Consider the following 23,342-nt stretch of genomic DNA (forward strand, 5'->3'; position numbering starts at 1 on the left):
AAGATCCCCCCTGCTCGAGACCCATCCCCATGCGATCCCCGTCCCTGTGCAAGCCCCCCCGGGAGATCCCCCGGGACCCAGACCCCTGCTGTGAGATCCCTGTGCACGCTGCCCTGGGGAGATCCCCCGTGCTGGATCCCCAAGGGAGATCCCCCCCGTATGAGATCCCCCAGTGAGATCCCCTGTGCAACCCCACCCCAGGGGGACTTTCCTTGGGGCTTCCGAGGGGGGGACAGTGACACCCATGGGGGACTTAGACACTTGTGGGTGTCCCCCGCTGTGACCCTTTCCTTGGGTGACAGCCAGGCGCCCCTGGGAGGGACTGGGACTGGGGTGACCCCTAAAGGACAGGGGAGACCCCAGGGGCCCCGCCCCACGGGGTGGTGCGTGGGTGCCCCCCACGGGTGTTCAAGCCAACCCCCACCCGCCCCACGGTCCCCCCGGGACGGGGCGGGTCCTCCGGCCTCCCGCCCCGCCCCGTTAAGCCCCGCCCACCCCGCCCCGTTAAGCCCCGCCCCCCGCCCCGCCCCGCCCCGCTGCTCAGAGCGGCAGCACCGAGACACCGAGCGGCCGCACCGGCACCGCCACCGCCACCGGCACCGCCCCAGCCGGCCGGTAAGTGCGGGGCTGCGCGGGACCGGAGGCTCCGGCCGACCACCGGGACCAGGACCGGGATCGGGACCGGGATCGGGACCGGGGCCGGATGGAGGCGGCCGCCTCCATCCGGCCCCGGTCCCGATCCCGGTCCCGATCCCGGTCCCCTCAGCCGGGCAGGGAGCCGCGGTAGTAAACACCCGCTACTAGGCACCCCCTCCCGCGGCAAACGGCAATGCCCCCACCCGTGATGCCCCGCCCCGGCCGTGGCCAGGAAGGGGTTAACGGCCCCGGTGTTACCGGCGGTGCCAGGACCCCTCCTCCCGCCGGTCCCCCCCCCCTCGCGGGTCCCGCCCGCCCCTTTCACTTCCCCTTTCCCTCCCGTGGGGGGCCCGAACCTGTGACCCGCCGGCGGCGGGGAGGGGGGGGGACCGGGCCCGTCGGTCCAGGCGGTGCCACCCGGTGCCGGTCCCCACCCGGCCCACGCAGGACACGGGGTCCCTCATCGCCACCCGGTCCCGGTACCCGTCCTCACCCGCTCCCCACCGTGCTGCCGGGTCCCTCATCCCCACCCGAGACCCGGCGTGTTCACCGTCCTCCGTGGACGCCCCCCGGTCCCCGTGGGGCACGGGGGCCCCCCCCACCCGCGTCCGTCCCCACGGTGCCACCCAGTCCTCCCAGTGCCGCCCCGTACCAGCGGAGCACCGCGATGCCACCCATTACCCCGGGCAGGGCGTACCCCCCCGCGGGTGGGTGCCGGGCGGGGAGGGGGGGGTGTGTTGGTGCGCGTGGCCGGACTCCTGAGGAACACGAGTGGAAAGGGGCGCGTGAGGAGGTCACGTGCCCCTGGGCCGGGCTGGGCCCGTCTGGGCCCAACTGGGGCCAAACTGGGCCGTGGCGGCGGCGGAGCCACCTCTTCCGCCCCGAGGCCCCGGGCTGGGGGGGGGGGGGGGGCACGAGTCATCGCCCCCGCCGTGCTCCGGCCCACGGAGCTTCCGCGAGGCCACAAGTGGGGAAACTGAGGCACGGCATGGGGCGGACCCAAATGTGCCCCAGATGTGAAATGTGCGGCCCGGGGGATGCTGCTCGGGCCGTGGGCAGGGCGGGACCCCCGGGACACGGGTGGGACCCCCCGGGGCAGGCCGGTAACGGTGCCGACGCACGATGCCCGTGACTCGGGGCGGTGCCCGTGGGGCAGGACGATGCCCGTGGGGCCCGGTGCTGCCCACGCAGCAGAGGATGCCCTCAGGGTGGTGTCTATGGGGCCGCGCTGTGTCCGTGGGGCCAGGGCCGTGTCCGTGGGGGCGTGGGGTGGGAGCGGCCCCAGCCGCTGCTCCCTGCGGCACAAAGGCCCCTTGTCCCACGGGCCGCGGGGGGGGGGGGGGCCGGGGGGGGCCCATCCTCCCCGTCCCACTATCGCTAACCACCCCAAAATCACGCGGGGGGGCGGGGGGTGTCAGTGTTTGGAGCAGCCCTCCTCCCCCCAGCCGGAGCGGGGGAGACAAAGGCGGGAAGGAACCGGGCCCCCCCGTGTCCTGCTCCCCCCCGTGTCCATCCGCCCCCCCCCGCGGCGGGATTACGTGCCCCCCCGCAGCCCCCCGCCCGCCCTTGTGAATGGGTCCCCGTGGGACCACGCCCCTCATGCATATTCATTAACTGCTTTGCATTGGGACGGTGAATGGGGGCGTCCCGCCGTGGGGAGGGGTCCTGGGCATCGTCCCCCCTCTCTCCCCCCCCACGGGGCCACGGCGGGGGGCGCGGGGGGACCCCGGCGTCCGGGCCGGACCCGCCGGGCCTGGGAACGGGCTGGCGGCCCCGGGGAGTGGGGGGGGTCCCCGCCCCCATCCCCCAACCCCCCCCGCCCGGAAGGACCCAGGCGTCCGGGCCAAGGGCTGAGTCATCGGCTGCCTTAAAGGGGCCGGACACGGCTGGGACACGCGTGTGCGCACGGGGGGGGCACCACGCGGGAGCGTGTGCGTGTGTGTGTGTGTGTGCGTGTGGACGTGCGAGGGTGGCTGTGGGTGCGCACGTGTGCGTGCGGGTGTGGGTGGGTGTCTGGTGCAGGTGGCTGCGTGGGGGGGGTGTTTACGGGTGTGGGCACGCGTGTGCGGGGGGGGTGTGGGTGGGTGCGGGGGGGGGGGGCGCGCATGCGTGCACGTGCCGGGGGTGAGCAGCGCGGTGGGTAGCGGCGGCTCGGTGTCTGTGTCCTGTGTGCCCCCCCCCACGTCTCCATGTCCCACCTCCCGTGTCTGTGTTGCCCGCGTGGGGTGTCCGGGTCCCGTTCCCGCCCCGCCCCCAGCACCCACGGGGGCCGCCACGGGGGAGGGACACAGGAGAAACCCCAAAGGGCGGCCGGGGTGCTGGCGATCGCCATGGCAACCACATCCCGGGGGGGGGCAGCAGTTGCCATGGCGACCGAGTCGCAACAGGAGATGGGGGACAGGGTGTGACCCCCCCCAGTCCCGCCCCCCTCCACACCTGGGCCTGGCATTGGGGGTACCTCGGCTCCCCCCACCCAGTGTCCCCCATCCCCGGGTGCCCAGAGACACTGCAGGGGGGATGTGGGGGGCGGGGAGGGGTGAGAGTGTGCAAGCGGGGGGGCTGTGTCGGGGCGGGGGGCTGTGGTGTGCTGGGGGGGCTGTGAGACCATGGTGATGGGGGTGTGTCTGTGCATGAGCAGGGTGCGCGTGCAAAGGGTGGGGGGTGTCACTGCAGAGCCAGGGCATGGGTGCAAGGTGGGGGTGTGGGGGGGTGTGTGTGTGTCACTGCAAAGCCAGGCTGTGTGTGCAAGCAGCACCATGCAACTGGGGGGGGGGGCTGTGCAAGGCCAGGGTGTGTGTGCGAGGCTCCCCCCCATGCTGGGGGGTGTTGGGGGGGTGTGGGCACACGCAGCAGAGCAGCCGCCGCCAGCGCCCAGCGGGTCCCGCCGTCCCCCCCGTCCCTGTCACATCCCGTGAGCATCACATGAGTCATGGGCCAGCGGAGCCCGGCTGGCGCCGCGGCGTGGGGGGGTGCCGGGGCCGGGGTGGGGGCAGCGGCTGAGGCTGGGCAGCTCATGACGCTGGTGGTGGCAGCCATGGCCGAGTACCGCAGCCTGCTGGAGGAGCTGGCCCAGAACATCACGGCCGAGGACCTGGAGCAGCTGAAGTCGGCCTGCAAGGAGGACATCCCCAGCGAGGAGAGCGAGGCCATTGCCACCAGCCACCACTGGTTCGCCTTCCTGGAGAAGCACAGCAAGCTGGACAGAGGTGAGACCCCGCCGGGGGTGGCCCTGGTTCCCCTCCACTGTCCCCAGCCCTGTCCCTCCCCTTGGCCCCAGCCCTGGCCGCTGTCCTGCTCCCAGTCTATCCCCAGTCTGGTCCCCAGCCCCGTCCCCTGTCTCCATTCGTGGTCCCCGGTCTCTGTCCTGGTCTCCATCCCTGCTGCCTCTCCTGATACCTGTCACCATCAGCTCTCCCCTCGTCCCATCCCTGTCCCCAGTCCCTGTCCCCTCTCCTGGTCCCCATTCCAGTTCGTGACCCCCAGCCCTGGCCCTGCCCCTCCCCTCAGCCCTGTCCTGGTGCCCATCCCTCTGACTGTCCCTGTCCCCTGTGGTCCCCACCCTGGCCCCTTCCCCCATCCCTGACCCTGTCCCCTTGCCCAGTTCCAGTCTCTGTCCCTGCTCCTCGTCTCTGTCACCTCCGGCCAGCCCCGCTCCCGGTCCCTGTCCCCTGCCTCGCTGCCCACCTGGACCCCGCCATGTGCTCCGGTCCCCATCCCAGCCCTTGTTGCTGCCCTTTGTCCCCTCTTCCAGTCCCCAGCCCAGTCCCCGTCCCCAGAGGTCACATTGTCCCCTGCCCTGGTCCCCATCCCTGCCTGCTCCTCGTCCCCCGTCCCCTGCTGAGGTACCCGTCCCCACCCCCGGCCCTGGGCACCCCTCGCACTGCAGCGCGGAGGCCCAGCACGCGTCCCCGTCCCCGTCCCCGTCCCCGTCCCCGCAGACAACCTGTCGTACATCGAGCACATCTTCGAGATCTCGCGCCGCCCCGACCTGCTGACCATGGTGGTGCAGTACCGCACCCAGGTCCTCAAGATCTCCGAGGAGGACGAGGTGGACACCAAGCTCACCCGCATCCCCAGCGCCAAGAAGTACAAGGGTGAGCCCCCGCCCCCGCGCCGGGACAGGGACCCCCCCCGGCCCCAGGGCAGGGACAGGGACCCCCAGGGCAGGGGCAGGATTGCTTGGATGAGGGGGACACACAGAGGGAGAGGCCCCCGCTGACCCCCCCTCCCCATGTCTCGGCAGACATCATCCGGCAGCCCTCGGAAGAGGAGATCATCAAACTGGCCCCCCCGCCCAAGAAAGCCTGAGGGGAGGCGAGGAGGAGGAGGAGGAGGAGGAGGAGGAGGAGGAGGAGGAAGGCTGTGGCTCCCCCACCCCGTGTCCCCCTGCCACCTCTCCGGCCCCGGGGCGCGGGAAGGCGGGGAGGGGGGGCCAGCACGGTCACTAACAAAGTCTTAACGCTCCCCCCCACGCCGGGGCCGGGGGCTGGGCGGCTCTGCGTGTGCGTGTGCGTGGGTGTGCACGTGTGGGTGTGCGTGTGGCTGGGGGGGGCGCTTTGCTATTCCCAGGGACCCCCCCCAAGCCCTCACTGGAGCAGGGGGACAAGAGGAACAGGGACCCCCCCTCCCCAGTCCAAGTTGTGGCTGGGGGGGGTGACAGGCACCGGGACCACCCCCCACCCCAGTGCTGGGGGGGGGACACAGTGCTGGGGCCAGGGACCCAAGTGAGCGTCGCGGGGAGGCGCAGGGACGAAGGACAGGGCAGGTTGGGAGGGAGGCGAGCAGCAGGGCTGAGCTGGGGGGGGTGTCTTTGCTGACCCCCCCAGGCAGGCTGGAGGATGGCATGACTTTGTCAGGCCTCAGCCCCGCGGGGAGGGTGGGGGCACATCTGCAGTGTGTCCCCCCCGGGGGCTGCGGTGCGTGGGGGGATGAGGAGGTGACATGGTGGGGAGGGGAGGCAGTGGGAGCCCCTGTGCAGGGTGGTGATGTTCAAGGGAGGTGGGGGGCGGACCCCAGACCCCCCAGGGCATTGCAGAAATGTCAGTTGGAAGGACCCCCCCCCAGACCCCCACTTTGTCTGGGGCAGGGGCAGAACTGGCGGCGCCCCCAAACCAGTGAGGCTGATTTTGGGCAGTGGGGGAAGGGTGTCCTTCCAGCCTCCCCCAGTGCCATACTGGGAGGGAGGGAACACCAGACTGGGAAAACTGGCACAACCCCCATTAGTGTGTGCGTGTGTTGGGGGGGGGGGGGGGGTGTCGTTGGGGTTCAGCTCTAGCTACTAACCGGGGGGGCTAGCAAGGGGTGGGCGCTGGAGAGAGTATATGTTAATATATTTTATTTAATAAAAGCTAAAACCCGCAGAGCGCCTGTGCGCGGCCGCCGGCTCTTGTGTCCCCCATGTGTGTTCCCTCCCCTATTTATTGTCTCCAGAACAGGGACCACCTTCATTTACCCCAAAAAAACTGTGTCTTTTGTTGCAAAATGACTGTTCAGGACCCCCCCTCCCCCCCAGTGAGATCCTGGGGGGGGGGAGGAGGGGCAGGGGACACACTGATGTGCCCCAGCCCCTGGGGGGACCCTCCCTGCTCCCTCTATCCCCCCAATCCCCATCCCCCTGACCGTGCTGACTGTGTACAGATCTCTCATAAACAGATGGAGATGAAAGCTGCTCTGGAGGGTTGCGTGGCTCTGTGAGGGGGGCATTTGGGTGAAAACACGGCAAAAAGGGGCAAAATACATCCCTCTGGGAGGGGGCGGGGGGGCCGCCTGGGGACATGCTGGCCAGTTTGGGGAGACAGGGAGCCCGGGGAAGGGGACACACAGCCCTCCACCTCTCTCCGTTGGTTTTTATTGCATTTATATATAATATATATTCAAACTTTTACAATAATTTTAACTTGATAACATCCAAGTTCGATTTGGTTTTAATACATATAAAATTAGGCCTCTAACAGTGATGGGGAGCCCTCACCGCCACTCCCCCCAAAAGTGATCTCCTTAAAAGTAACAGAAAATTAAAGGACCTTCCCGGCTCCTGGGGGCCCCGGCCACTGCCCCGGCGGGGCCGGAGGGGGGGGTGGAGAAGGGCCAAACCAAGTGCAAATCACTGATATGTACAAACTAGACAAGCATCTCTCTGCAAACACCCCTGGGCGGGGGGAGAGGGAGGGAGGTGGGGATGCAGCCCCCCCGGGTGGGGGGGGGCCGGAGCCCCCGGGGAAGGGGGAGCCCTGAACAGCGTGAGGGCCAGTGCCAGGGAGGGGGCCAGGTCCCTCCCAAGAACAGCAGGAGAGGGAACCAGGGGGCCACGTTAGTACAAAAATCCCCCGGCCTCCGCATCTCTGCGTGGGTCCTGGGGAGGGAAGGAACCCCCCAGCCGAGGCCATGCTGCCTCTGGTGGTCGGGGGGGGGGGGGGGGGGGGGGGGGCTGCGAGGATGAGGAGGGAGGGGACAGGGAGTGGGGGGGGTCCTTAACAAGTCAATACAAAGCTCAAAGTGTTAGTAGGGATGATGCGTGCCCAGAGCCCCCCTGCCCTGGCCGCGGGGGGCTCACGACGGCATGCACTGCACCCGGTCCGGCCCCTCTTCCTCGTCGTCCGAAGTGTCGGAGGAGCTGGGAGACTCATCCGAGTCGCCGTCTGGCGCTCCTGGCTCTCTTCGGCGCTGCCGGGGGGGGGGGCGCAGAGAGAGGGGGTGAAGGGGCTGGGGGAGCAGCAGGCAAAGGCCGGGGGGGACACGAAGGGGACCCCAGCACCTACCCGGTGATGGCGTCTCTGTCGCAGGTGGTGCATGAGGAACCAGAGCATGTGGCTGTCGAACATGTCGGTGTGGTGGAGGCTGTCCTCGTCCCGCTCCAGCTTGTTCTTCTTGATCACCTGGGGCCAGGCGAGGTGGCGGGGGGGAGTCAGGGGGCTGCAGGGCTGGGGGGAACCCCCACCCCGGCCCTGCAGCCGCCTTGACCCCCCCCACCTCGCTCTCTGGGTCTCACCTCCTTGAGGCCGGCCAGCTCAGTGGGATTCTCCGCCGTGGGTGCCCAAATCTTGACATCGTGGTCGAGGCCGCTGGTGGCCAGGACAGGGAGGTGGGGATGGGGCTCCAGGCAGTTCACCTGCGGGCAAGAGAGGTGGGGGGCGGTCACCCTAAACGGGGCACCAGGACCGACCCTGGCACCCACAAGCTCTCTGGTGGCCCTCTAGCCCATCACCGTGGCCCAGGGTCTCACAGTGGCGTGAGGGAGATGGGGAGCCCTTGTAGGGCGAGGTGAGGCGGGCTTCCCATGGGACCCCCCAGCAGGGGGAGGGGCTGCCACCCCCGGTGTCCTCTGGCTCTGGGAAGAGTGGGGGAACCTGCCACGCCCTACAAGCAAACCCCAAAATTCAGGGTGCCCTCAAGTAATTCCCAGGGCACCGAGCCCAGTGCACCCTGAGAGGCAACGGGTGCAACAAAAGCGGGGATCCCCAACCCCGGCAGCAAACCCAGCAGGAAAGGGGCCGCATCCATCCCGGTGCGCCGACGCCCAGCTCCGGCTGTCCGGGCGGTCCTTGGGCCGGATCCGTCCCCGCTCCGGCTCTGCCAGCTGGGGGTGGCGGTGCCAGCAGCCGCCAGGAGCTGGCACAGGGCCGCGGCCACCCAGACAAAAGGCGACTGTGGGGCCAGCGGAGGAGCGGCAGAGTGGGGACCGGCGCGGCCGGGAGCGGGAGGGAGCGGCAGGCAGGGCTCTGCCACCCGTCCCCATCCCCACGCCAGTGAGGAACCTGCTGTCCCCTCGACACCGACCCAAAACCTGTTCCCGCCCTGCCTGCCCCGACCCAGGGGTGCCACCAGTGCATCCCGTCCCCCGCCAGCCCTGCTGCTGTGGGGGACAGGCACCGACTGCCCGGGTGGCGCGTGAAACCGAGCGCCTGCCGGTTCCGAGCCGGAACTGGGCGCGGATCCCACTGCCAGCGCAGGCAGCGGCCGCTCGGGACACGACCGCCGTCAGCCGGAGCCTGGGAAATTCGGCGCAGAGCCGGCCCCGGTGCAGCTGCGTCCCTTTCCTGGATGTGACTGGGTGAGGACGCAGCTGCACACCCAGCAGGGAAGCAGCTCCCGGCCTGGGAGCACGCAGCTCTCCCTGCAGACCCCATGCATTCCAGGGGGAAGGGTAGGGGGCTGCCCCATCCTGGGCAGCACCAGCTCTGACAACCCCACCCCTCCTTCGCTGACAAGCACCCCGTGGGCATCTGGGTGAAATCCCTGTGGGATTTCGTACACCAGAAGACCTCTGAGGTGCCGTGGCCCTCACCAGCCAGCCTCAGCTCTCCCCGCTGCCACTCCCCGGGCAGCAGCCGTGCCGAGCACCCCACACGTGGGACACCAGGAGCCCACAGGGCCCCTGCTTGCCCTTCAGTAGAAAAAGTACAGAAAGCGGCAGCAAATTCATGCAGGCACGTGGAAGCGGTTTGTGCTGGATGTGGACATCGAGCCCAGCTCGCAGGTGGCAGAGGAGCAGGGCAGCACCGCGGCGGGGACTCACCACTCCTCCGTTGTCACCCTCCATGAACTGCACGATCTGGCAGGACGATTTCTCCCACAGGAAGATGTGGCCGCAGTCGCTGCCGCTCACCACAAACTCACTTTTCGGGCCATAAAAATTGACGCCTTTCACTGAAAGGAGAGAAACAAGCAGCCCGCGGCCATCAGGAGCCGGGCAGCGCTCCCTGCCATGAATTTGCTTCCTGCCTGGCAGCCAGCGAGTTTCCAGGGTTACCGGCGTGGATCTCTTCCGTCCCCAGACACATAATAGCTCATTCTTTGCAAGCCCAAGAGTTTGTGTTAAGGGTCTTTGAGAGGAAGACGAAACACAGGGAGCTGCAGAAATAAGCTAAAAGCAGGCAATTATTCTTCCGGGTTGCTCTGGGGACGGCCCCCCACCTCCACACTGCCCCAAAGCCTGGCTGCAGGCGCGAGGAGGGGGAAGCTGGAACAAGCTTGGTCCCAGGGAATGGGACACGGTGGTGGTGGGAGCTTGACATTGACCTGGGGCGAGCCCCTGAGCCCCCCGTAGCAGGGAACGCAGCCTGCCGGGGGCTGGTCTGCCCCAACACCCGCCCCAGCCGGTCCGTACCAGTGGCATTATTGCGATGTCCCTTGTATCTCTTGATGTACTCCGCTCCGTCGCTGTGAGAGGAGTTGAAGAGATAAATGTCTTCATCATTGTAGCTCGCCAACAGCTCTGGTGTAGGATGGAAGAGATGGGCATTAGCAGGGAGCAGGTGGTCTCCCTGCCAGGGGTGGGAGTGCTGCAAGCCCCCCGGGGGCCCAGCAGTGCCTCCCCGGGCCGGGCCGGCTCCGTCCCGCAATGCCGCAGCCTGGGCCGCCCGCGACTCGTCCGTCAGCCCCACTGCGGGTCCGTCACTCACCTGAGCCGTCGTGGCTGTAGACAAGACAGGTGATGTTGGCTTTGGACTCGCTGTTCACCTAGGGAAAGCACAGACAGCTCTGCTCCCATCTCCTCCTCCCGCAGCGTGCCAGCACACCTGTGCTGGCCACGTGCCCGCTCAGAGCGCTCAGCGTGCGAGCGACTGCTCTGCAAGAGCTTTAAAGTCAGAGCGTAAAATCGATGCCTCTTCCTACACCAAGACAGGACTTTACGGACAGTGGAAGATTTGGGTCAAGGGAAAAAACAAAGCCCAGGCAGTTTGTTCGTCCTCTTGGGCCATTTTCCAGGCAGGAAGCCTGCGAGAGACTTGGCCAGCGAGCGCTTCTCGGCCGCTCCTGCGCGAGGCTCCCGAGGGAGCGCTCCGCAGATCCGAGCGGCAAGGTCTGCCCAGGCCCCATCCCACGTTCTTGCTCCACGGCGAGCGCCGCCGACGCCAGCCCGGCTACGGGAGCTGGGCGAAGGCTGGTCCTGCTGGCGAGGCTGGCACAGGCAGCCCCGCTGCTGGCAGGAGACCAGGCTGCCTCTCACTCAGCCTGCAGCGGACGCATTCCCCCCCCGCCCAGCTTTGCCCACCCCATGCCAGGCTCGGCGTTGCTCGGTGCCAGCGCGCCGGAGACGGACACACGAGCCGTGGCGCTGCGGCAGGGCTGCCGCCCACCCACGCCGGCGGCCAAGAGCTGGTGGCCGCTGCGGGATGTCGTCCGCCAGCCAACCCGCCCGTGAGCTCCCCCACACCGCGCCCTCGCCGCGGAGGGACCTCCAGTGCCGCGCAACACGCCGGTACGCCATGAAATTGAGCCGCTTACCAAGTGGTGAGGGCAGAACTTCTTTAGTACACCGTTGTTCTCATTCTCATCTATTTTCCGCTGGTCATAAATCCTGGGGGAAGGATGGCAGGCATTTGGCACTCGCTTGAGACACGAGGGATGCTGCGCTGACGGGCACAGAGGGCCGGTGCCGCACGCCCCCGCGGGCTGGGGCAGGAGGAGAGCGGCAGAGCAGCAGCTCTCCACGACCACGCAGATGCCACCTCTGAGCCAGCTCTGAAACCACGACCTGCCCCGATGCTGGCCGGAGGCTCCGGCCCTCACCAAGGGATCTGTGGAGCTGCAAACGGCCTGGAGTGGCAGAAGCCTTGGCCAAAGCAGCTTAATGTCACCTCTTGTTATGTTGGAGGCATCGCTTGGTGGTGCGTGACAACATCAAAGCCTGCGCGCGCACAGGCTGCAACCTGCGTTCGGGGCTCTGCCAGCCCGGGGGCTGTTCTGCCAGGGGGACGTGACCGCCACCATGCTTGTCCCTTGGCTGGCTTGGCTCCTTCAGGTCCCCAGCCTCCCCGAGCCTCCCTGATGCGGGAGCCCACCAGGAGCTGCCCAGTGCCACAGATGCCACAGGGAGAGGAGGGACTCAGATAGGGGCAGAGGACAGAGAGAGCAGCAGAGAGCGGGAAGGAGGGGAGGCTGTGTTTCGAGCAACGATCCTGGGCTCTTCCAAAAGCTACCGAGCTAGCGAGGCACTGGCGCTGCTGTCTGAGCAGTCTGCGAGCCCATGTGTTCAGTGTTTCCGTGCCCAGCGCCCCAGGAGCCGCTGCTTGCACGCCAGACACCCGCGTGGCTGGCGCTCCGGGGAGCTGACGCCGCGCGAACGATCCCAGCAGCAGGGCTGTGGCGTCTCCCGGCTCCCCGTGGAGTGGCCCCTACGCATCCTTGCGGAGCCAAGCGATGCCGTGGCTCTGCTCGCTCTCGGGGAGCTGGGACGCAGGCGGGCTTGGTGCATGCGCGATTCACCTCTGCCCCGAACAGACACCACTCGAGATGCACCTTAAAATCCCCCGGCTCCAGGGGAGCTCTGCACTGACGCAGGGAGCTGAGGGGCCAGACACACGGGCACAGCCCGGTCCCACACAGGGGGCTGCCCCAAGGGTTTCAAAGGCCGGGGGCTTGCATTTATCACTTAAGGAGCTTGGTCTCCCTGAAACCAAGACCTTTCTCAGGCCTTAATCTCATCTCCGATGCCCGCCAGGCACCATCCACGGGTAGGGGACTGAGAGGCGGTTTATCAGAAGCTCGTTAAGAGCATTGCTAGTTCCCATTGCGGAGGGAAGGATCCCCCAGATGGACAGTGGATCCCAGGGCTAAACCTCAAAGGATCCAAATCCTTCGCTATTAATCCCCCTTGTGATCCCACTGCTTAAGGGAGAACAGGCTGTGGAGGCATTAATGACCGCAGCCACGAGTGTTTCTGGGGGGGCATCAGAGTTTTCAGAGTTTGTGGGGGTGATCGCTGAGCTCCCATGGGATGTTCAAGTCCACTTTGGAGACTCAGTCTGGGTCCCCAGCACAGACTCACCTGACAAACTGATCCCTGCCTCCCACAGCAAACTGGTATGTGTTGGCTGGGTTCACGTAGATGGTGTACAGACCCACTTTCTTCTCCTTTTCCTTTGTCACAACCAGTTTCCTTTAAGAGATGAGCAAAAATAATAATAACAAAAAAAAAAAAATCCACCTCGAATTCAAAACAGGGTCCAGATGGGAAAAGCAGGAGCTGCGCGAGTCTCTTACTCACTCCCAGGAAAAAAAAAAAAAACCAACACACCACCAACAAAAAAAAACCACCCCCCAACCATTCCAGCCTCCCAGCTGAAGCGAGCACATGCTCTGTCTGCGACTCAAGCGGCGCAGAGTGAAATCATTCCCTGGCGTTTTCCTCCCAAACGTCTGAAGGGTTTCAGGGCCTGAACTTGAGCCTGACAGAGCCGGACAGGCAGCGGCAAGGGCAGAATCGGATTAACTCCAGAGCAGAAATGCTCTGCTGTTATTTTCTCCACCCGTCTCTCCATAATAAGGCCCAGATTTAACGAAATCTGACACACACACCATCCCCCCTCCCCCAGGAGCTCAATATTTCGGCTTTGCAGACACGAACACAAACTGAGGCAGCATCCTCAAGAAGGAACAGCCAGCTCAGAAGCTTGTCTTTCTTCTAATTATACCGTTCGGCTTAATGAAAAATGGGAGCTGCCTACAGTCTGCCTGCGAACCCTGCCTCCAGAGCGGTTTCACGCTCACAGGGTGACAATTCCCTGCGAGCATCAAACCCAAACAGCAGCGAGGATCCCCACAAAGGAGGAGGAGGGACAGAGCCACGCCAGCTTACTGACCAACAGACTCCGCTCGAAACAGACCCGGCAAATGCGGGGGGAGCAGGGATGAGGATTAAATGCGGCTGTTTTGAAACGCCCCAGCAGTTTTTGTCCTGGTTATGAAACAGACGGGTTTAAGGCTGTAGCCAAAAGCACTCGCACATACAAATAAAACCAAACCACCAGGAGACGAGCGCCGAAGCCCCCAGTTTTAAGCAGGATCATCTTCAGAATAATACACCGCTATATTGGAAAAGTACCACGATACCAAAACCAGGCATCTGTTTGAACACCCGCCGCGGATTTATTTTGGAAGCTTGTCAGAAACGACAGATCTCTCGGCGATACGGGTTAAGATCCAGCATGCAACACCCGGCTGCTTGCTAATTATTGTTTTTCAATTAACTGCAATAGCGCTCATGCGACGAGCGCGTCAGGCGAACCGCGAGCTCTGAGCTGCTGCCAGCGTGGAGAGATTTCAGTGCTGTGATTAATCAGCCACTTCACTGCGCAGGAGGGGCGCGGGACCCTCAGCGCTGCCCCCGGGATGGGCGAACGGGTGCCGGATGGGCAGCCTTTGGCAGCCGCCGTGGCAGGAACGCCTGCGCAGGGACCTGCCGCACCGGTATTATTTCTGTGTCCTATCTGAACCAGGCCCCATCCTGGGGAGGACAAGGGTTCAAACACACCTGACTAATTAGCAAGGTTCATATCCGTATCCTCACACGAGATGGCCAGCCCCAGACCAGCCACCAAAAAGCTCCCCCGTCTGACCCTGCACCTCAGGAAAGACAGCACTGCTTGAAAGCCAGAAAATATCCCTTTTCCCACTTTACGCCCATCGAACAGGCGCGTGCTGCCGTGAAAACGCAGCAGCACAAGCGGGGCCCTCAGCCCTACGCAGGCAAGCACCACCCGCTCGCAGGGAAGCCCCCTGGGACCCCAGATCTCCCTCTGGAGCTTCCCCGGTCCTGGCAGTGGGAACGGGTAGAGAAATACTCACGAGGCAGGCCGGTCTTGTCTCAGATCAATGGTGAAGACTACAGCATCTTCACCTGCTGATAGGAAAGTGCATGGAGAATCCGGTTCTAGGGCCAGCTGGAAGATAAATACTTGGGCATTGGTTCCCTTGTTACCCAAAGTGGCAAGATCCCTTTCTCCCAGTAAACCATCGGCTATTAACAGGAGCTGATACAGCACCAAGCCCTCTACACCGTGGTCAAGTGCTCACGTCACTGCTTTGCAGGGCACAGAGACCCTCGTCACCCTCAGAGACGACAGCAATTATAAGGAAGTATTTAAGACTTGGTCCCTCCGTAGCAGTGGCTCTGCCTTCGCTATTTCTGGCAGCTGGTGAGCCAGGACAGTCCCCAGGTGTTTCGGGGGTCCCCAGCTGCAGCCCGCCCCCTCCGCAGGCTGGTCTGGGCTCACCTTGTGCGAGGCTCCTTTGTGCTGTGCCACGCGTTTGGTGTTTCTGCAGCACTGGGTGGCGGAGAGCTCGGCCACCCGGACCTGGCCGTCCCGAGCACACATCGCCAGAGTGGAGTCGCCACTGTTGGGGAGGAACTTGGCCTGGAAAAGAGCAAGCGGAGGGGCAGCTTTCAACACCAGGGCAGGGCCTTGTGTACACAGCAACGGAAATGGGGTGAAACAGGAGAGGAATCGAGGGCAGCATCCCTGCCTGACCCCAACGAGCCCTGGATGCTCAGATCTGCAGGCAGCGACTGCAAAGCCTCGACTCGATGGGCCGAGCTCTCCGAGCAATCGCCCTGGCCCCTTCTGGCAAGCGCGGGGAGCCGAGAGCCTGGCGGAGACGCTGCTGTGTCCCTCCAGGCGCGGGCTGTGCCGTGGTGGCAGCAGAGCCCGGCCCTCCAGGCCCCTCTGGCGGTGGCAGAGCCGCCGCACTGCCCGCCACGGCACAGCCGCCCCCTCCGAGCACGGCTCCTGCCCACGGCCGCTCCCGAACCTGCTGCTCACCAGGGCCAGAGGAGCAGCAGGGGGACGCTCTGCAGGGAGCGGGGCCATCTCACCCCACCGTCCCCAGCCAGGGCTCCGAGAGACGGTGGATTTTCGGGCACACCGGTGGGTTTTGATGGTTAGTTACCACCGCACAGCGCTGGACTCCTCTCGCAGCCCTTAGCTTTAACCACACATTTCTTTCGCCCCACAGAGCATCATTCAGATGAAATTTTGTGCTTCTGGAGCCAGCACCTGCCCAGCATGGGGGATCTTCTACCATCCCTGGCCCTCCAAGGACCCTCCCCACACACTCCTCACCTGGAAGACGTTGCTCTTGTGGCCGCTCTCGAACTCCAGCACCGGCTGCCTCCTGACCCAGTCCCACACCACCACTTTGAGGTCGTCGCTGCCACTGGCCAGCCACGTGCCACGCTGGTTAAAGTGCAGGGTGTTGACGCAGCCCGTGTGGCCCTCCAGGCCGTGCTGGAGACGGAAGCGTTGCACAAAGACCCTGGCCCCGCAGGCCTCGTAGACGAAGCGGGCACTGGAGCCCAGCTCCCTTTCCCGGAGGGCATGGACCGCCTGCCAGCGGGGCTGGGGCAGCGCCGTGGTCTCCGAGGACACCCAGTCCTCCAGGGCCTGCTCATCATCGGAGGAGTCTTGGTCGTGGTTGGCACGCTTGCGCTGGGCACGGCGGTGGGACCGCTGCTCCTCCTCTTCGTCCTCCTCCTCTTCCTCCTCCGAGTGCGACCGGTCAAGGGCACGGTTTTCCTCGTTTATGGAGTAGTGGCCCGTGTCATCCATGCTATCAGAGTCCTTCTCTTCCCCCGAGCTCTCTGTGTCCGTGTCCCGGCTCTCTGTGCTGGTGCGGTTGGGCCCCACATCGTCTCCCGTGAGGCTCAGGCTGAGGTCGGAGGCCTCCACCTCGATGCCGGAGGAGGTTTCTCGGCCCTCCTCAGCTGACATCTCCTCCGGGCTGCTGGACAAGCTGCCTGCGTGGTGCAGACAAGGCCATGAGCCTCCCCAGCAGGAGACCCCAGCCATGGGGAGACCAGTCCCCGCCAGCACCCTTACCATTCACTATGTCCGTCTTCCCCTCCATGCTGCTCCCTTTATCCGACATCGCGTTTTCCAGAGTGCTCACCCTGTGTGCGAGAGAGGGAGAGAGCAGAAGCTGGAGCATCCCTGCCACGGCCAGTCTGCCAAGACGGAGACATGCTGCCCTGTCCCTGTGTCGGTGGAGCCGCACGCATAGCCACGGCATCGTGGGCTGATCTGGAGAGCAGGGCTTTCTGAGGGAAAACGCAATCAGCGGAGGAAGCAGCGCGGACGTGGCTACAGGCTCGGTGGCCATGCTCGATGCACACAAGTATGCATGACAACAAAAGCTCATCAGCCATCGCTGAGGGCAGAGCGAACGGCAACGCCTCTCGGCCTCCACCGAGGCACCCGCAGCTGGGCAACAGGGCCGCTCGCCACCATCCCCTAAACTCCTCTCCAGTTTCTAATTTGCTCAGACACCATCAACTCAGCAGGGAAGCAGATCCGTGACCCGCCACGCTGCCTCTCCTCCTGCCTGCGGGACGGCTCCCGGCTTCCACTGCCTGTGCCCGGACCCCCCCTTCGCCTCCCGCAGTAAGACAGGCGCTTCCCGACTGGCGACCCCCAGCCACGCTCAGGGGAAGGAGGAGGTGTTGGCTCCAGCTTGGCAGCAACGGCTACAGCAAGGCAGCTGCCCAACACACATCCCTGGCTTGGGGCGGGCAGGGAGGCAGGAGCAGGGCTCGGATCGCAGGCAGATGAGGCAAGGTGGCTGGGAAGGCAGCGAGTCACGGTATCGAGAAACTTCTTGGCACCTGCAGAATGTAGGCAGCCAGCTAAAAGCTGCTCAAGAGGTTTTTTTAACCCCAACAACAGATTTTTAAACACCTTCCCACACATAATCCTCCCAGTCTCGCCGAGGGGCTGTTTTCCTCCACACCACAGCCAGGACAGCAGCCCCAGACACCTGGCCAGCCCAACTAGTCGCCGCCAAGAGCAAGCTTTGTCCTTTGGCTCCCCCAACAACCCTACTCCTTCCGGGGAGCGGGCAAGAGCAGAGCCAGGCGACGAGGCCAGCAGCTCCCCAGCACTTCCAGTTGCTCCAGGAGAGGTGGGCCAATTCCTCACAAGTGCATGGAAAACCAAAGGCAAGCGCGTTTTTGGCTCCTGGGCATTTCCCAGCCCTTCCTTTGGAGAGCTGGGTGCCACAGGGAGGGGAGGCAAGAGCTGCAGGAGTGGTGACAGTCCCGCTGCATCCGAGGATGGGGTCCAAAGCGGCCCCAGCTCCCCAGTGCTGCAGGGCAGCTCTTGCGGGGCTCTGGCTGCGAGGTGGAGCTGCCTCCATGCCTGGGGACTGCAGACCCCCCTGCCCAAGATCACAGTGCCCATCGCTTGCTGGAGGTCACAGGTGGCTTTTGGCGAGAGCACCTGCCAGCAGAGCCGCCTCGCCGGGCTATGCCGAGACACAGGAGGAAAACATGTCAGAGTCACGAGCAGCAGAGGTTTTGCCAAGGTGGAGGGAAAAAAAAAAAAAACCCACCACGTTTTATTTATGCTTTGCTCGTTCTTTACTTTCCTTCTATTTTTAGTCAGACTTTTTCATACTTGGTTTAGCTGCTTGTTCTTAACTAGTGTCAGGGGGTCTGCTAAAAGTTCCCCATTTACACGCAGGGAAAAGCCAAAGCCAGAACATCATTAACTCCAATTACAGCAAACACTCGAGAGACTAATCCTCGTTAGACTGGGAATTAGCACCAGCAGAACCCCAAAGAGCCAAAGAAGGCAAAAGGCTCTGCCCAGGCTGGGTCTGTCACTGCCAGTCCAAGCCTGAGCATGGCTCCTCTCTAAAAAACGGGTGATTTAGGAGGCAAGCAGGGCTTGCTGAAGCTGCCAACCCACAGGTACAGCTGCAGGGCGATGGAGCACCGGGGTGCTTGGGCAAGGCTTGGGCAGCCGGGCTGGCTGTGATAAAAGCTCTTCCAGTGTAGGAACGTTTATAAGGAAACGAAGTTTATGCATCTGAAAACACCAGCGAGCTTCAGCCAACTGCAGTTGCCCGCTCAGTAATAAGAGTAGTAGTGCAGAAGAAAAAAAGAGTTTTCTGCAGCTTCAGTTTTAACTCTTCCGCAACTGGCACTGCCAGCCTGTGTAAACACACTTTAAAACCACCAGTACTGTGCAGAGGGGGAGGAAAGGGCTGAAAAGCAGTGCTGGGGACAAGAACTGCCACAGAGCTTCAGCCTCCTCTCCCGCCCCTAAGCCCACCGGATCTCCACTCTGCACGAGCGGCCAGACGTGGTGCCGAGCCCGTCCCTCCAGCGCCGACAGCTCTCGGCACGTGAAGGCTTCGTGCCGGCGGCGCAGCGGGGAGGAGAGCGGGTGCTCACCTCCCGCAAAGCGCCAAGGCTCAGCCCTAGGAGGGGATTACTCACCACCGCAGCGGGGGCGACTCGTGCTCGCTCAGCCAGCAAGTTCGTGGTGCTGCAGATGGTGCCCCGTGCCCGGCCAGGTCTGTCCCCAGGGGCTGCGGGCAGGACCATGCAGGAGCTGGGGCAGGACTGGTTTTAATTTACTGCTCTTCGCGGTGAGGCGACGCCATCCCTCGTATGGTGCCTGTCACGCTGATGACTAAGAAACAGGCTCAAAACACTGCAGTGCTCAGCTACGGCTTAACTCCCCACCGCCTGAGTCGTTAGGAGCTCAGAAAGTCCATCAACAGGTCGGCTTTCCCTCCACCGATTATTTTGCCTTCGGCAGCATTATTAATCCAAGGGGCTGGAAGAGTCATTGCACATAGAAAAGGAACCAGGTTTGGACTTTGCTCCTCAGCAGTTATTTTCCTCTGCCAAATTACCTATTCAGATCTGTCATTAACACTGTTTCACGGCAGCCTTTTCATGAAGGTGAGGAACAAGAAACACGCTTTCAGAGGAGAGGAATCCATTACCAAATAATTAGCCTGACTTCACATCTCATCCACCCACACCAGAGGACCGTAACCTCACTAGGAAATTAAGAGAATTGAGAAAAAAAACCATCCTCAGCTCCTCAGTGGAGCAGACAGCAGGGACAGACGTGGCCTCTGCCAGCACCAGGGACATCGTGGGGGACACCGGGCTCCCCAGCCATCTTCTACACCCGGGAGCACGACGCCAGCCCGCGCTGGCTGCCCAGCACCGATGGATAGCCGGGCTGGGTACTCAGCTACGACAACTCTGTCAGCCTCCCAGCCACCCACCAGCTCCACTCGCAGGCGCTTGAAGCCGTTCACGTGGCAGGGAGATTAAAGCGCGCGTCAACCGGCAGCCCCGCGGCATGGTTCGGCACAGCACAGCGCGCCGTCGGCAATCGAGGGCTCAGGCAGGGACAAACCGGCAGCAGGCGGACACGGGGGAACCCTGCACTTGAGTTACTGGCACTGGAAACGCAGACAGCGCCAGAGGTATCGCTTCCACCTCTCCAAATTGAGGAGCACTGGTCGAGGGAAGCAATGAGACGCTGCTCGGTGCTGACCGGAGGGAGCTGGGACACAGCCAGCCCTGCAGAGACCCCCGAGCCCTCACAGAGGGATTTGAGCCCCTCACCAAGCTGCCAGCACCAGACCGGGCCTCCTGCCAAGGCGGCAATGCCTCAGGGCACGCCGCTGGAGCTGGTGAACCCAGCCCGGCCCTAGGGCACTGTGCCAAGCAACCCTGAGAGCCAACACATGGGTCTTGCAGTTCCCTGGAGTCAACATCTGGACAGGATCCCTGCTCCCAGCTTCACATGCTCGAAGTCTGACTCTCCGGCACCCTTGTGAGGGCCCTAAAAATATCCCTCCACATGCCACAGCCTCATGGCTGCCTGCACGGCCACCAGGATCTACCCGTGGGTGCTGCCACAGCGCTGCTGCCTCCTCCCCCTGCGGCAGGAACGGCCCCAACCCAGCAAACGAGCGCCTGGGCCTCAGCATGCTGCTGACACAGTGCGCCGGGGCTCACAGCCCCCAAACCAGAACGGTACTGGTCAGCAACTCCAACAGTCACGCCCAGGAGATGGTCCTTTCCATCCCGAGCTGCTACTCCAACCTGTAATGCCATGAGGCAGCGGGACACTGGCCATGCTCCGTGCAACAGCCAGCTCCAGCCCGTCGCTGCCGCCCGAGATCCGCCATCCGTCCACGCCGGCACTCGGTGCCCCTCCGCGGCACCCGCAGGACTCGGCCACGCACCGCAGCGTTGCCAACCCAGCCGCTTTACAGCTGGAAACCCAGCACTCACAGCCGCTTCGTCCCTGAACGATCCGTCATTAAAATATTTACATAGCTATATAAACACCCAAATAGCCAGCCTCAGTGGGCGCTCGGCACCCAGGCTGTGTTCCGGCTACGTAAAGCAGAGGAGCAACGGGGCCAGAAGCGAGCACAGGGCATTTTCAACCCACCAAGAGCCCCTCACCTCGGTTTCCAATGCCCCAGCATGCCAAGACGCCCACAGGACACCATGGTGTGCCCTCGTGCCTGTGTTTACACCGGGTCCCTCCCGCGTATGTGTGGCACTGGGCTCGGCTGAGCCTCTTCTATTTAAGGAAAGTTTTCTCATCGGACCTGGATGGAGGCAACCTTATTTGTTCGCTGCAGGAGCCTTCCTCCCCCCCGAGATGGTGTTGGGGGGTTTAAACCCCCAATTAAACCTCCCACGATGAGCAGGTTTCCACTGCGAATGCCCCTCGCAGGGGAGAGGCTGGCCGGGTGCCTCTGGTTTGCCGAGACGGGGGCAGAAACCTGCCAGTGGGCCGTACTTGGGAGAGCTTTGGTTAATTACAAACCTACTCGGGATCCCGGCAGGTCCTAGTGACGACGCTAATTAAGCGTCTTCCTGTCTGCAATAACACGGAGGTCCAGAATCCCCACCTTGGAGCATCCTGGGCACAGCAGCTTCTCCTTGGGCGACACAGCACCCACCTCCCCACCGCTTTTCCCAGCCATCCCATGGCACAGCCCTGGCTCCCACAACACCTCATGGGACAGCATGAACCCGCTCCCAGTGCGGGCAGGGCCTAATTAACCGCGGCTAATCAGAACCGGCTCCTCAGCATGTGGTGTCGCCCCCTCCCCATCCAGCACCCTGGAGGAGGGAGGCTCCTGGCTCCCAGGGGGAAGTGGTCGTCCTGAGGCCGAGGAGAGCCCAGCCAGCAGGAGACATCCCACAGGAGCAAAGGGGTGGGCAGCCAGAGGAGCCCAGGGCCGCACCACCAACACAATTCGGCATTGTGAAGGAGACTGAGGCAGCTGCAGCCCAAACGTCCACCTCTGCTGCATGCAGGACAGACGGACACGAGGCAAGCGCTGCCGGACGCGGGGTGGCCCACTCACCTGCGCGGCGGTGGCAGTGCCGCAGGCAGCGAGCGCTGGGGCTGGAGGTTCGCTGGCAGCTGACAGAAACGACAGGTTAAAGCCCGGCATCGCGGGGTCTGGCTGTGCCTGCCCCGGGGACCCCTGCCCCCGAGGGACCCCCCCCGGGGACAACTGGGACTGTCCTACAAGGGAGAGGACAAGGAATGCCCAAGGACAAGGAGGTTTGGACCTGGGGGGCAGGAGGGACCCTCAGCCGAGCTCCCTCTCTTGACCGAGGCAGTGGGACCATCACTAGGGCTGGGAAGGACCCCCAGTGCCCCCCCCCCCAAGGCACTGTGTCACCAAGGGGAAAACACAGAAGAGTCCCTGTGGGTGGAAGGGGACACTTAGCACCCCCCCGAGGCATGGCAACACACTGGGTACAGCAGGGATCTCCGCAGCATCCCCCCAAAGAGACAACGACACCATGGAGGCGACAGAGACCAGCCCTGGGGGCAGAAGGGACCCCCAGTAGTCCCTGCAAGGGATGACAACACCCCGGGGGCAAGAGAGACCACCCCAGCACCCTCCTCAAAGGCTCAACATCCCCACAGGAGCAGCAGGGAGCCCTGAAAAGCACAGCAACCCCCTGAAGGTCCAGGGACCCCCCCCAAAGGCTCAGCAATCCCCTGGGGGCAGCAGGGAACCCACCAAAAAGGCTCAGCGACACCCTGGGGGCAGCAAAGAACCCCCCAAAAGGCTCAGTGACACCCTTGGGGCAGCAGGGACCCCTCACAAAGGCACAACAACACCCTGGGGGCAGCAGGGACCCCCCCGAAAAGGCTCAACGACCCCCTGGGGGCAGCAGGGAATCCCCCAAAAGGTTCAGGTACCCCTCTGGGGGCAGCAGGGACCATCCCAAAAGGCTCAGCAGGGAACCCACCAAAAAGGCTCAGCGACACCCTGGGGGCAGCAGGGACCCCACCCCCCCAAAGGCACAAAGACAACCTGGGGGCAGCAGGGAACCCCCCGAAAAGGATCAACGACACCCTGGGGGCAGCAAAGAACCCCCCAAAAGGCTCAGCAACACCGTGGGGGCAGCAGGGATCCCCCCCGAAAAGGCTCAACGACCCCCTGGGGGCAGCAGGGACCCCCCACAAAGGCACAACAACACCCTGGGGGCAGCAGGGACCCTGTCCCCCCAAACAGACAACTGACACCCTGGGGGCAGCAGGGAATTCCCCTGCCCCCAAAGAATCAGCGACACCATGGGGGCAGCTGGGATCCTCCACAAAGGCTCAACGACCCCCTGGGGGCAGCAGGGAACCCCCCAAAAGGCTCAGCGGACACCCTGGGGGCAGCAGGGAACCCCCCGAAAAGGCTCAGCGAAACTCTGGGGGCAGCAGGGAACCCCCCAGTGCCCAATGACCCCACTGGGGTCTCAAGGGCCCCCCCAGCCGCCCCGAAAGCCCTGGTACAACGCGGTGGCGGCGGGTTCCCCCCCAGCTGGGCCCCCCCCGGAGGAGTCCGCCCGGCCCCGCCCCCAGCCCTGGCCCCGGACCCGCCGCCCGGCGGGTGGGGGAGGGGAAGGCCGCAGGAGCCGGGGCTAGAACCGCCGGTGAGGGCCGGGAGGGGGAAGGGAGGGGAGGCCCCGCACCGACCCGACTCCCGGCAGCTCCCGGCCGTCGCTCAGGCGCAGGCCCCGCGGCCGCCGGCTGCTTCTCCGCCACCGGCTCCGGGCCCAGCCGCCGCCATCTTAGTGCACCGCCTCCGCCGGACGCTTTACGGCGCCGCTTTACGGCAACGGCCAGTAGCGCGACAGCGCG

At 64.4% G+C, this 23,342-nt stretch overlaps 2 protein-coding genes across 3 annotated transcripts; one reads left to right on the forward strand and one right to left on the reverse strand.

Annotated features, from left to right (window-relative positions):
- The first annotated feature begins 529 nt into the window (after nucleotides 1–529).
- Nucleotides 530–5,076, forward strand: PEA15 (proliferation and apoptosis adaptor protein 15). The gene is made up of 4 exons (XM_064475078.1): nucleotides 530–615; nucleotides 3,669–3,842; nucleotides 4,575–4,730; nucleotides 4,880–5,076. Exons 2-4 carry the CDS (start codon nucleotides 3,671–3,673, stop codon nucleotides 4,942–4,944), a joined length of 393 nt encoding a protein of 130 aa, XP_064331148.1. The 5' UTR covers nucleotides 530–615; nucleotides 3,669–3,670; the 3' UTR covers nucleotides 4,945–5,076.
- A 1,391-nt stretch (nucleotides 5,077–6,467) lies between these two features.
- Nucleotides 6,468–23,302, reverse strand: DCAF8 (DDB1 and CUL4 associated factor 8). 2 transcript variants are annotated; one of them, XM_064475071.1, is made up of 14 exons: nucleotides 23,178–23,302; nucleotides 21,556–21,614; nucleotides 16,236–16,306; nucleotides 15,480–16,153; nucleotides 14,634–14,774; nucleotides 14,206–14,300; nucleotides 12,407–12,517; nucleotides 10,864–10,936; nucleotides 10,038–10,095; nucleotides 9,743–9,850; nucleotides 9,152–9,282; nucleotides 7,625–7,744; nucleotides 7,395–7,511; nucleotides 6,468–7,299 (listed from the first exon to the last, which is right to left on the reverse strand). In XM_064475071.1, the coding sequence occupies exons 3-14, from the start codon at nucleotides 16,282–16,284 to the stop codon at nucleotides 7,186–7,188; spliced, it is 1,791 nt and encodes a 596-aa protein (XP_064331141.1). In that variant the 5' UTR covers nucleotides 16,285–16,306; nucleotides 21,556–21,614; nucleotides 23,178–23,302; the 3' UTR covers nucleotides 6,468–7,185. The 2 variants fall into 2 exon arrangements, with proteins under 2 accessions (XP_064331141.1, XP_064331142.1); XM_064475072.1 differs by lacking the exon at nucleotides 21,556–21,614.
- Nucleotides 23,303–23,342: the final 40 nt, after the last annotated feature.

This window comes from Phalacrocorax carbo, chromosome 28 (assembly GCF_963921805.1).
Source record: "Phalacrocorax carbo chromosome 28, bPhaCar2.1, whole genome shotgun sequence".
Taxonomy (NCBI): domain Eukaryota; kingdom Metazoa; phylum Chordata; class Aves; order Suliformes; family Phalacrocoracidae; genus Phalacrocorax; species Phalacrocorax carbo.

Bases quoted from the DNA above. Each gene is read 5' to 3' on its own strand.
- PEA15 (XM_064475078.1), top strand. From the start codon at position 3,671: ATGGCCGAGTACCGCAGCCTGCTGGAGGAGCTGGCCCAGAACATCACG. The intron at 3,843-4,574 runs GTGAGACCCCGC...CCGTCCCCGCAG, and splicing joins GCACAGCAAGCTGGACAGAG to ACAACCTGTCGTACATCGAG. The intron at 4,731-4,879 runs GTGAGCCCCCGC...ATGTCTCGGCAG, and splicing joins CAGCGCCAAGAAGTACAAGG to ACATCATCCGGCAGCCCTCG.
- DCAF8 (XM_064475072.1), bottom strand. From the start codon at position 16,284: ATGTCGGATAAAGGGAGCAGCATGGAGGGGAAGACGGACATAGTGAAT. The intron at 14,775-15,479 runs GTGAGGAGTGTG...GCTCTTTTCCAG, and splicing joins ACAAGAGCAACGTCTTCCAG to GCCAAGTTCCTCCCCAACAG. The intron at 14,301-14,633 runs GTGAGCCCAGAC...TTTATCTTCCAG, and splicing joins ACAAAGGAGCCTCGCACAAG to CTGGCCCTAGAACCGGATTC.